Raw genomic sequence first — 13,606 nt, forward strand, 5'->3', positions numbered from 1 at the left:
AATTCAAATAGACCTAATTATCGCTAAATTGAGGAGAATATAATTTGGTAATATATCTGTTCTTCTGCCAGTCTTGTTTTCATTTGGTACAGTTTTGAGACAGTGTTTTTTGGGGATTGTTATTTGGTGCCTGTATTATTACCTCTAAGATCATTGATTATGATTTTTGTTTATTTCTTTGGAATGTCAGTTGTTTCTAAAATATCAAAGTGACTAATGCAAAAACAATGAATTTGACAATGGAGGTTCTCATCCATAGTGATGTGGAGTAAATTGTTTTCTGAAATGTGTCAGTGTTTCATATCGTTCACTTTCTTTGGTTTGTCTTCTGTTACATTAGTCTCTGAATTATTAGATTGCTATACTCAGATTTATTGGCATGGTCCAGAGAGAAGAAAATCCTTCTAGAGAGCCATTTGAAATTGGGAGCATTAGCATATTTCTGTGGCTTGTTTTCATATGTCAAGGAGCAGTACATAGGCATTACTCTGTGTGTAAAGGACAGTGCCAACAAATCCCCTGCCACTATTTTTCTGTTCGTTTTGGATTGGTACCAGAGGAGTTACTCTTGTAGCTAGTGTACTCCCTTCAAGAGGAATCGTGTGGATCCTGATGAAGACAAATAAGTGTTTTTCTTCCTTTGCTTGTACTGAAAGGCCTGTTTATTTATCAGATATAGCTTAATTGCATTTCTGATGGTGTTTTAACACTTAGTGCTGTTTATGTTTACAACAGAAATACGTATGAAATGGTGATAAAATGGGATTAAGAATGAAGTGCCAAAGTATGAACTATAAATAAAAAATAAACTTTAATTTTCAAAAAAGGGTAAATTGGGTTTATAGTCAAGCATCAGAAAAGATTGATAGGGTTGATAGGAATCGTTAAATAAAGGTCAACAATATAAGGCTAATTACGTGAAGTAATAAATTACACAGATGGATGCAGTGGCTCCATGCTGTGCTATGGTAATGTGGCTATTCACACATTATTTTAGCGTTATTTTGTGGTTCTTCTTTGCTTATGTGTAAACTTTCCCAGGCCCTTCTTCTGACAGTATTCCCTAGACAGAACAACACTTAACTCATGCTGTAGTTTTGTTCTTAACTGTGGCTATAGTTTGTGATAATTGTCGTCAAATACACTTTAAATCTGAAATCAATAAAACAGCATGAGAAGGTGACATTAAACAATTATATGTATAGGTTCTTCTTGAAAATTTTAGCTGTGACTGTACACTGCTACTTTCAGTACTCATATTTCAGAGAATCTTGATCCATACATACAAACATAGGGGTTTGGTCTTTTAAAAGTTTAAAGCACTTATTGATATAATCTTGTAATGAATAGGTGCAACAAAGTTTTTAACAGGGATATGATAGATAAAATCATTCCAGAAACTCAAATTAGGATGATTTAGAGATGCATACTAGACTATCATTGGTGCAGCATCTGTTTAAGGTGGCTAAATGTGATCAAACTAATATATCCAATAAGTGTGTTTATTAAAATTGTAAGTAATGATAAATGCTTATTTTGTAATACACGAAATACATGGTTTTGGAGGTATGCTACTTAAGAATACATCTGTATAATGTACTTATTTTTTAATTGGAAGATTTGTTTCACCAAACTTTTTCTATGTATAGTTTTATTGTAAGTATTGGGAACCTTCTTAAATATGATTCCTGTTTCTTTTGAATTTTGATAAAAGATGTTTATTTTTCATAACTAACATAATTTTACTGCAACTGCAGTTGTGTGGTTTTATAATATGCTTGACATCTGAAAGTTGACAATAATTGCATCACTTGCTTGTTTGTTGCACACGTGCTAATTTTCAGTGGAATGGAAAATGTAAATTTAGATTTTCACTGTCCTAATTACTTTTATGAGTGAAATAGCCCCTACTCACAACAATTACTTAGAACTCAGGAAGAATGAGCCTTTTCAGTCACTGTATTTTCTGTTCCAGTCTTGCATCAATTGTATTTAATGCTCAGAGTTTAGTAGTCTATTTTTCAGCTTGTTCAGATTAGAAAACAACTTTCAAGAAATTCATTATGGTTATTAAACAGTGGTTGAAATATAAAAATTGGCACAATTTATTGTTCTTTATTTCTTACTTTGAATGGCTGTGAGCAATTAAATGAAATACATTGCTACTGTGTGAAGAACAAAAATGTTAGGTTTGTGAGTTAGTGTATCGACTAAATTTAAAACTGACTTTTTTGTATCCTGCTTGATGTAATGGATTATCTAATTATAGTACTCTGCAATATAGGTATCTAAATGTGACATTTTGGAAATAAATTTAACATAGTATCTCACTTCAATATATATGACTTACAGCTAAATTTGCCTTGAGCAAAAGCAGGTAGTCATTCTGTCCTGGGCCTCAATTAGTGTTAGTGCCTCCGAGGCATGCAAGGCCTCTAACTGTGTAGAAGATGAAAACAGAAAGGCTTCTGGGCTTTATACTGTTTTCAAAATGTGGACTTGTATATATTAACTGCCTTATTTCATTCTTAAGTCTGTTTCTCTAATGTTGCTCCACATGTGATTACTGTGGCTGTCTTCTCCTTCCAATAACTTGTCAATAACTGAGGACTTGCTTCATCAGCATTTTAAAGAAGACGCCACCATACAGGATTCCACAACTTGTATAAAACTCATTTGTTCATTTAAAAAGAAAAAAAAAAAAGTTACACAAAATAGCAATACTACTGAAGAAGGACTGCGAAGTAAGCCTAACAGATAGGTTACTGCGTGCCAGCTAGGTACTCGTTGCACTTGCACAGGCTAGGCGTGTTATGCAGACCTTGGAACTAGCCTTAATATTGGCTGTTGTCTCTTTCCCAGATGCGATAGTTGATGAGTTTTGCCGAAAGCCCAGGAAAGAAGGGTTCAGAGGTGATGGGAGGATATTAGTTTTGCAGAGGAAGGAAGAAGATTAGTCACAGGATCTTGAGATTGGAAGGCAGAGGCTATTATGAGTAGCGGAACATCCGTCACAAAGTTCTCATGTAATCTTAAAAATATTGACAGTATATAGGCACAATATAAAATAGTAATGCAGTAGGACTTTCCTGTACACGAGAATGACTGAGGAGGGGGTTTATCCAGAACTTGATAAGATCAATTAAAAGACCAGAAGCTCATTACCTCTCCATTCTCATTCTCTATCTTTTCACATCCTGTAGTAGCAGTTCAGTCTATTATATATCAGCAGTATCTAATTACCTAGTTAGTGTTATAATTAGAAATGAAATGAAACACTTGAAAATTCACACATCTTTATAGCTACAAGTTAAAAAATAAAAATAAAAAAATCCCAGAATCAGTAACAGATGATTTTAAGATGTTCATCAACAATTTGTTATATTTCTGTATTTATAGAAGGTTATGATTTTAAACATGTAGATAGTTTAGCCATGGACAGATAGACACTAAGAAAGTGCTTTGGAGAAGTGCCGGTACTTTATACATTTCCATAGATATTTGTTTCTACACACTGTTAGAAACAGGATGTTGTGCTAGGTAAACCTTTGGTGTCACATGTTGTGACTGTTCTTACTTGTGGCGAAACTCCCTGTTGGTTGCTTTCAAAATCTGAAAAACCTTTACTTCTTCCATACTGAAACAGCAGCTTTCAGTTGACTGAAAATCAGCTATATTGACCGAAACTTTCATACACCCACAAAATCTGATTTGAATAACTTCAGCCTAAGCCTTTAAACTCTTTAAACTTGTTGTCATTCATTTATCCAAAATAAGACATCAGCATTTCTGAAGTAGTTGTAGTTTGCAACGTGTTATTGTAATACCTGAGCCTGAGCTAAAACTAATTATCAAAACGTATGTGATCCTTTTGGGGTAAATTCTGCTAAATATATAAAAGCCTCACTAGTAGATTAGTTCTATTAAGGATAAAAATAACCCATGCAAGTGATTATTGCAGCTTTCAGATAGAAAACATGCCACAATAAATGAGTAGTGAGTAGTGCTTTAGAAACCATTGATTTGTACTGCTTTTTATTTGTATTTATTTGTGATACTAAGAAATTGTTTAAGCTGTAATTATTTAAATTTGCTCACAGTTTTGTATTGCATTAATCTTACTTTTCTTTTTGCTTCGAATAAATGCAGCCTTTACATATACTCCATACTTCTTTGCCTTGTTATTATTGTCTTCTTTTTTATTACCAATGCTTTATTTTTGGAATCCATTATATTATTTGCAAACCTTGTTGCTTGTAGTCCTGTCCCAAATAATTTATAGATTAGGAAGTTACTGAGGATATATGTACATAATCATTTCATTTTATAACTTAGTATATTATTTGTTGTATATTGTGAAATTGTGACGTTGCCTTTCTTTTTTTTTTTTTTTTAAATTCAGAGCAGTTGTTTAAGCCATCCAGAGGTAGAAAATTTAACCCAATGTACTGTTTAACTAGTTGTTTCTGTTGTTTCTGTTTGGATTTTTAATTAGTTACAAGAATTTGCATGGAACACCACATTTTATTTGCTTGGGATCAAAGTATTTTATTTTTCAGACCGTTCATTTGATAGTTAAAGACTTTGAAAATAATCAGTAAAATGTCTGTTTATTCTGTCTTCAGAACAAGTTCATGTACACTTGGATCAGCATGAGGTGAAATACTTGCAATTTGCTTTCCGATGGATGAATAATTTGCTGATGAGAGAAGTCCCGTTACGGTGTACCATCAGATTATGGGACACATACCAAGTAAGTACTTTTTTAAACCTCCATGACTATGACACTATATTTTGGATATGCAGGTATGTTTGTCTGTTATTTTTCATAAACTTTTTGTTTTAGTGTCATTTGAGAACCATAATTAGAGAGAATCTTCAGTGATCATTACCATTTAGAAACATTTAAAGTTTTCAGTCTTCCTGCCCGTAAAAAAACAAGCACTTTATATTATGTCAATTTATAGCACTAAAATGAACCCCCACTCAAAGCATGGGTTAATGTCAATAGCACTCCTGTCTGTTCAGAAAAGCAAAACATTGAATTTCACTTAATCAATGCCCTCCATTGATTCTGAGTTCTGTGCTTCTTACTGCCCTTCTACTTAACTACTCATTCCAATACTAGCTTCCAGTTCTCCAGCACTGAGAAATGCTCATCCTTCTGTCATTTGTTTTGTCTTATTGTTTATCCAGATGAAACGCCTTATGTTACTGACCTTTAGTTGAGGCAGTAATATTTCCTCAATAATTCCTTGCTCAACTGTCAAGTGAAAGAATTGGTATGAAAGAAAAACTGTTTGGCTGTTCTTAGTTCCGTTTCTTGTCATTTCAGTAGCTTCTGGTTATAATTTTAAATTATGTATTTAACCAGTAGACACTTAAATACTTGTTTTGTTGTCAAAGTTAACTAAATAAAAATAATTTATAAAAAAGGAAATTTAAAAGGACTAAAAACACCATAAGAAATTTCAACTTAGTTTAGTAAATATGGAATGACTCATCATAATATCTCATAAAGAGATGCAACATCTTTAAATACCAATGTCTTTACATCTGTTCGCTGTGTAGCAGTGTTTAATTAGTTTCATAGACTTTAGTGCCAGAAGGTGCACTTAGTCCATCTATTCAGACCTCTAACAGAGGGTTAACAATTGCTTGCTACTCATATGGACACAAGGAGTCCAATAAGTGTTTAATGAAGTGTCTTTTTTAGAATGTGATATGGAAACGTTATGAAATGAGGAGTCTATCATCACTTCTACTGCTAATCTGTCCTAAAAGGTGGTATTCTTTTGGTATTGGTGGTGGTATCCAAGTTTTATTTGGTAAATTTCTCAATTGTATTTGTCTATTGCTTATGTTTGGGGTCCTTTGCTTCCTTTGTCTCACTAGAACATCTGTATCTATATCTATTTTAATGCCAAGTTAGTACTTGGCATTTTCTTATTTCTTTTTATTTTTAACCGTGATAACTATAACACTACATTTGGTACTTGATGATTAATCTAACAAATATGCTAAAAATATGTAAAAACTCTTCTTTAGCGCAGCGAACTACCCATATGTGTCCAGGGAGTAGCTGTTTTTGACAGAACCTCACATTGAGCTCATAAAGCATGAGCCATGATTTTGTGATAATTATGAGAAACTTATTTTGAAGACCAAACTCGTGGTTACTTTGTCTCAAGCTGTTTCCATGCTGAATGGAATGAATTCTCATCACTAGCCCATAGGCGCCTGACAAGTTCCACTTCAGTATCTTTATCCATAATACATGTTTCTGATTATTTGTTTGGGGTTTTGAGCAATTTCTACAGTATTACAGTTGTCATCTATATTATTTAAAAGATTAATACTTATGGAAATCCCATGTAAATACTTATCTTTTAAGTGCAAGAGTCTTACATCAAAATGGTATCCTTATACCTTAATGGGGTTACTTTTATATATTAAACATGCTTCAAGAATAATGTATTTATTTATTCATTGACTCAGCAGGTGCAGCAGATCAATAATGTTTTCTAGATTTTGTTATTTTACAAACCATTCCACATGTACTTCTTGGAGAAATCTTGTATTTAAAACCAGGAAAGGTATCTTGATCTAGAAGGTCACCTGTATTTCCAACCCTTTTTCTGAAGCAACCTAAAGCACTTGCACGAGTTGCTTATTATATTTCAGTTGTACTTATACCAAATTTATTCTCATCAACCTATACCGATAGTATGACTAATAAATACAGTGAAGCTAAAAGAGCCACTAAAGTTTGCAAAGTATAAATTTTTACGTAAACAGCTTCTAAGCCATTCAGTTGTATATGATTCCAAACAATCATTTAGAAAGGAATCAGCAGTGCTACTTTCCAAATAGAATAGAAAAAATAGAGATTGAATTTTTCCGGTTAGTTTTACCTTCTGATTTGTGTTTTTAACAGTAAAGCTTGCTATAGACCAAAATGTCATTTAGATGCATATTGGTAAAGAAGTTTTTCTGAGGGTCTAGCTATGGATGAACCTGTGATACTGGATTTGAAAAAGAGATAAAAAAATGAATAGAGGCAGAAATAGAATAGGGGTCCTTATTTTTGAAAGAAATTTAGCTTTCCAGATACAGATGGGAGGACAAATCCTACTACTAATTTTAAGGGCTTGGATAGTTGCTTAATTGCTTTCCTCTCTGTGCTTGAAGGGTGATGATGCTGTAATGTGTTTTTTCTACCTCACGTACCCTAAAGCAAGAAAGCAAGAAAACATGGGGATTCTCCTTAGATTTCCACAAAAAATAGCCTTTGGCTATTTTAGTGCCTACTCAGAATGTGTGTGCACTGATTTTTCCCCCTGATTTTCTCATATTACTGTAAATAAAAATGCCTCTAACCACAACATAAATTCAGAGAGAAGGTGAACTAATCAAGTTGCAGTGGTGAGATTACCCACAACATGTACTGCAGGCATCCCCACACGGCTGATGTGAGGACTTTTGCCAAGGCTCTACCTTACGGCCCTCAGGAAGGGATGGGGCATACTTGCAAGACAGGCAGTTCTTGTTCCAGTGCACTGCAGTGTTTGGGAACTACGCAGGAGCACTGTCAGAGAAGAGGGTGTCCGGACAGGAGGGACCGTCTGATTCCTTCATGTCTGCACCAGGAGTGCATTCTGGTTTCCCCATTTCATGCAGATATCCAGGGCGATGGTGGATGGCTTCCCTTCCCTTCCAGGGACTTGAGAACACTGGCTTCTCAAAAGAGAGGATCACACTGATGATATTTTCACAGAAAAAAAAGCCTTTTGTCTCTTTGTTCTTCCTCTTTCCCTATCAGAGCTGAAATATTGCCTTGTCTCACTGAGCTGCATGTATTCATCTGTTCATAGTGGAAAATATGGGATAAATATTGTGCTGTCCCCAGCTTAAATTCCAACTTGGTCATTCTCAGAGCAGACCCCATTTTTTAAAATGTGTGTTGTCCTTGGGGCACTTTTAAGATCCGCTGTATTTATGTAGCTATGTACTTTTCTGTTAAGTGAAAAGAATCAGCAGTGCCATTACAGTGTTAGCATTCATTTGAAATTCTTCATCCTTTACTAGAAGTGGCAATACAGGTCTTGAATGTCAGAGGCTGTAAACCAATATGTAGGGCAGTATCATGTTTAGTTTTTAACTGTCCCAAAAAGAATCTGCATCTTAATTTTTATTTTTAACTATGCTTACATATTGAGTTCAAAACTACATTTGATTTCTGGTCAGTTGGGAGCTGGAAGGCAGTCTGTAACAATGCATTTAAATAATCCTGATACACAGTAATACAGTGTTGTACAGACTACTGTTTAGAATGGGGTGGCTATATATTTTATTTTCAAAGTAGCCTTCTGGTGTGATGTTGTTACACAAATTAGCTTTTTGTGCTGTCTTTCATGGAGCAATTTCTCTGTGTAAATAACTTGGTAGACATACATAATTTGCAGAAGAAACACTGATGCAAGTTCCATCGTTAAAAACTTACTCAGACTTTTTCAAGTTTGCCGATGACACCAAGCTGTGTGGTGCGGCTGACACGCTGGAGAGAAGGGATGCCACCCAGAGGGACCTGGACAGGCCTGAGAGGTGGGCCTGTGCTACCTCATGAGGTTCAGCAAGGCCAAGTGCAAGGTGCTGCACCTGGGCCGGGGCAATCCCAAGCACAAACACAGGCTGGGTGGAGAATGGATTGAGAGCAGCCCTGAGGAGGCCCTGGGGATGTTGGTGGATGAGAAGCCCAACATGAGCTGGCAGTGTGCACTTGTAGCCCAGAAAGCCAACCGTGTCCTGGGCTGCATCAACAGAAGCATGGCCAGCAAGGTGAGGGAGGGGATTGTCCCCCTCTGCTCTGCTCCCGTGAGACCCCACCTGGAGCCCTGCGTTCAGCTCTGGGGCCCCCAGCATAAGACATGAGCTTGTTAGAGATGGTCCAGAGGAGGGCCACAAAGATGCTTAGAGGGCTGGAGCACCTCTCCTATGAAGACAGGCTGAGGTGTTGGGGTTGTTGAGCCTGGAGAAGGGAAGGCTCCAGGGAGACCTTACAGCGGCCTCCCAGTACCTGAAGGGGGCCTACAGGAAGGTTGAGGAGGGACTCTGTCAGGGGGTGCAGTGATAGGACAAGGGGGAATGACGTTAAAGTAAAAGAGGGTAGACTTTGTATATTATGTATGTGTATTAGTTTTCAATTTTAAATACATTTTGGCAAGTGCCGTGTGAAATTTTGGAGTTGAAGTGTACAGTTGTCTTTTCTCCTGCCAGGAAGCCTTTGTTTTCAGTACCACTTTGCTGACAGCTGTATTGCCAGCTCGCCAGTAGGCTGATGTAGCTGAAATGAGCCCCATTCTCACACTCTTTGGAGGCATTGCAAAGCACGTCGGTGACATGGTTACTGTTTACAGTGCACCGGTGTCTTAGTTTGCAGCTTTACCTTATTCTTCTGTGAGGAATGCTTCAGTGTTACCAAGGGATCCCAAAGCTTATCTGAAACCATGCCAAATAAATGCATATAAGACCACCATGTGAAATGCAAAACAATTAAAAGATGTACAAAAGGGAAAGGAAAAAGCAAACTTAATAACACACAATGCCAATATTGACATTGGTGAGCTGATTTACTGTCTCACTGCTGATATTTTTTTTCTCCTAGTTCCTGTAACCCCCTGCTCCTTGGCAGTATCTGTTAATTTTCTTCAGGTTAAGCCCAGTAAGGGGGCTGACTATGTGTAGGAATGCTATTTGTCTAGCAGTCAGTCACTGAAGTTTAAGAAATGTTCAAAAACAGTTATAATTGTTTCTGTGTTTCCATTCTGTATAGAGAGTGAAAGATTTTGATTCCCTGAACATGAGAATAATTTAAGACTGGTTTTCAGTTGGGCTGTCTTGTGATTAGTATTTATTTTAGAAAAAAATCAATTAAAAGTTGAAACAGTAGTTCATTTCTCAATAGACACTGGAGAGCCTACACAAGAATGATATTATTACTGTCCTGGTCTAAATCAAAGCCTTAAGCCACCTGAGGTAACAGAGATTCATCAACTGAAAGCAGATGTAATTTTCAAGGCCAGGAGCTGTGATTATTTTTCTTTTTATGGCAGTTCTAACATCTCTCATCCATATTGATTCCATGATATTAGGTAGATGTTGTTCTCATCCTTTTCCTCAGCAGGAGCATAAGGCTGCTCCCTGTCCTAGTGATCTGGTCATGTTTTGGTTGTTTGTTTCTTTTTGTAAAGCATGGTTTGGACCATTAGGATCTCTAAACCAGTTTAGATGAAGTGAATAAAAATAAATATCTGGAATGAAAGTACGATGGTGAGGAAGGTACATTTTGATTATACCCTCCCATCTTCCGCTAGTCAGAAGCCTTGTTATATCCCTGTCTGGTATACATTTTTAAAAAATGCCCATTATTACTAAATATTTATCTGATTGTTTTAAAACATCCTTATACTATTTGAAACATCCTGTGGCAGTGATATATTTGCAATTTCTTTATTCAGTGTGGGAAAAAAAAAAATCTACTTTGATTTAACAGAAGATTCCTTTGAATTCCCTTCCACTTCTTTGATTACGCAAACTTGTCAAATCATTCTTTATTCACTTTTTCCACATCGCTAGTTTCAAAACTGTTTTATATCTCTGTATGGTATCACCCCTTTTGCAAGTTAAAAATATCTGTACATATAGAAGCCATTTCATGCACCTTTTATACCTATCTTTCTTCTCTGTAATATTTATAGTTCTGCTATATTATTTTTGTCATATGCTAAATGGAAACTTCTTCAAGAGGTGAGCACAACATGGGTTCATGCAGTGAGATGATGTTTTGTTTCTTTTTTCTTCTTTTTTTTTTTCTTTTTTTTTCCTCCTTCCTCCCTTCTTTTCTCCCTTTCTCTTTTCTTCCCTCCCCTTCTCCCTCCCTCCCTTCCTTCTCATGCCTCTCATTTCTGTTGGGCATTGAGCACTTTCGGGTAACTTCATAGTTAGTTTGACTTTTCTGTCTCACTGGTTAACTTAAAGTACAACATCAGATATGCATGTTTTGCATTTTTTCTTGCTCAGTGTGTTTCTGTGGATAACCAGATATTTTTCATTTGTGTATTAATTTGCTACTTTATTACTCAGTGACATGACAGCTTTCAGCAACTTTTTGCAGCTAGTTTTATTTCTTACCAGTAGAAGCTATCCTGGATAATTTTGTCTCTATCAAACTGTTCCTTTTCAAGATCACTTAGTAGTTTGCTGAGTAACGCTAATCTTGATCTGTTATTTTTGTTCTTTTATTTCTTGTATTTTTTTTTTCTTTAACTCATGAGCACTTTCTGTCTTGCCTCATAACAACTTAATTTTAGAGTCTAGCTTAGTGAAATTGTTGAAGGGGTTTGGACGTATGAACATTTAATGTCCAATTAATAACACATGGATAAGATCATGTCTGTAAGATTTCTAGTCATTTATCAGTTTGATTGAAACTGGCCAATGGGTTCGATGTTTCTGGAGTGGGGAAACAGACATGATGGGACATAATCTTTCCTGCCCAGACATAAAATGCAAATGCAAAAGTTTAATCTTTCTAGGAAATGAAGGTAAAATACTGCATAACTTGGTAGTGACTTCTTGTCCACATGACATATGCCATAAGGAAAAACAATTCCTGGATTCAGAAACACTGGAGGCCTCTGGAGCCTGTACTCAAGTCATGCCTCTCCATTTGATTATTCTGGCATCCCTTGTTTTATATTGGGAATATATATTTTTTTTAGCTTCATACCTGAAGAGCTGGAATTCACCATCCCGCTTTCTTCTGAACCCAGCCCTGATCTTCCCCACTTTTCACTATAATTGAAGAACACCTTTTTCACATTGTTGTCTTTAAAAGTATATCTAAAAATGTGATCTAAAAGTCATATTTAGTTCCTGGGAAGAACACAGCAGGAAGATGTGAACATGAGAGAAGGGTTTTTATTTATGAGGTTGGCAATCTAAACATTTTTCTGTACAAACAAAGCATCCTTATTCTAACTGCATCTCTTTGGAAGCTTCTAGGTCCTTTTGTGTTCAGCAAGTCAGTGTTTTCCTTTATGTCAGTAGACTGCTGATACACATAGCTTCCCTTCAACTTAAGCAACTGAAAAGTTTTTATACTTTTTCAGTGTTTGTCAGGCATCTGACTGTCATCACCTTATAGCATGTGGATAGGTACCTGCCAGGACAACTTTGTTGCTAAGGCAACCTCCCATTGACAAGAGTTGTGCTCATTAGGACTTTATTTTGGCAGGCAATTGTATTTCAGTGGCATTGCAAGGCGCCGAAGGCAGTGACCTCTTATTGTTTATCTTCTGCTAACCACAGTCTGTAATAACATAAAACTGAAAGGTAAGAATGTTAGTAAGAAAAAGTTTATCTTCCACTGTATGTATAACTTTATGTACGGTCTTTAACATACAGAAGGATTATGTGCAGAGTGGAGAAAAATAGTAATTCAACTTCTGAATACCCGTTTTTCTGACCTTAAAAAGCAGTCATTCACATTTATATAAGTTCTCAGATTTTCTCTTAGGAAAGATAAAGCTGAATGCTATTTGTTTTGAAGTTTTAGTGGGAGACAGGGTTCCAAATTTCCCAGGGAAAATAGACTCAGCAGATCCTGGTTTTGAGCTGGACCACAGTCTTGCACAGGGCAGTACACACACTTATACCTCAAACTGTGATCTGCAGTTATATATCCTCAGCTTCTCCCCCCATCCCGCTCTGTATGTTTTGTCTCAACAAACAAGGATTTAAAAAAAAATAATAAAAAAATCTATTAACTTCCTCCTTCTATGAAACTGAAGAATCACCTTTACACCTGTGCCAACCCTGCAGCTCTCCTAATTGGGATCTTAGCCGTATCACTTAACGCAGCCCTTCTGCCCTCTGTTTCACATTCCCTCTTGGCCTTGCAGGACGGCACTGTCTGTGCCCCTGCTCACACCTTGTGGTACAGCAGAGCAGACCGGGGACCACAAGGTCACCTCTTGGAAGGAAAAGCTTGTATAGTGGTATTTACCTGAGCTCTGAGGAACATGCAGTAATACTAGCAATTATAAAACATAGAGTATAAGCTGCCCATGTGAGGCACTTAAATATAACTCCCCATAAAAACCGAAGTTGTCATCTGGCATGCCTTTGGATGGGTCTGCATGCTACCAGCACATGGGGACTGGAGGTCTGTCAGACCTTTAATTCTGAGGTTCCTCGTCTCTGGCCTTCCAGCCAGTGAGCTCACTGGAAATATCGAAAATGGGGTTCGGTTTGAGACATGAATGCAAAAAATATTCTGTCTTACTCTAAGTTTGTGTGTATATTCCTGTATCAGGTGTCAATGCTTCCATGCTAGTTGACAGAGATCTAGTGAATAAAGACAGAGGAGCCTAAAGAGAGATTTGTTACAGCTTGAGTGGCTGGTTAGCTGAATCTCTTTTTAAGCACCATTAAGCATATTGACCAGATCTTCATTACCTTTGTAAATTAAATATACAGCATGCTTACAGACACTTAATCTTATAAAGGAAGCTCTGAGTTTCTGCAAAAAGTGGGTTAAAATTCC

General features: G+C 36.5%; 1 protein-coding gene across 1 annotated transcript in view; it reads left to right on the forward strand.

Moving 5' to 3' along the window:
* The window catches only part of TBC1D22A (TBC1 domain family member 22A), a 174,591-nt gene that overhangs the window by 87,215 nt on the left and 73,770 nt on the right, over window positions 1-13,606 (forward strand). Inside the window, exon 11 of the mRNA XM_048068471.2 lies at window positions 4,626-4,753. Coding sequence (XP_047924428.2) covers window positions 4,626-4,753 — 128 coding nt within the window. The remainder of the gene's footprint in view (window positions 1-4,625; window positions 4,754-13,606) is intronic.

Source organism: Anser cygnoides, chromosome 1 (assembly GCF_040182565.1).
Source record: "Anser cygnoides isolate HZ-2024a breed goose chromosome 1, Taihu_goose_T2T_genome, whole genome shotgun sequence".
Taxonomy (NCBI): Eukaryota; Metazoa; Chordata; class Aves; order Anseriformes; family Anatidae; genus Anser; species Anser cygnoides.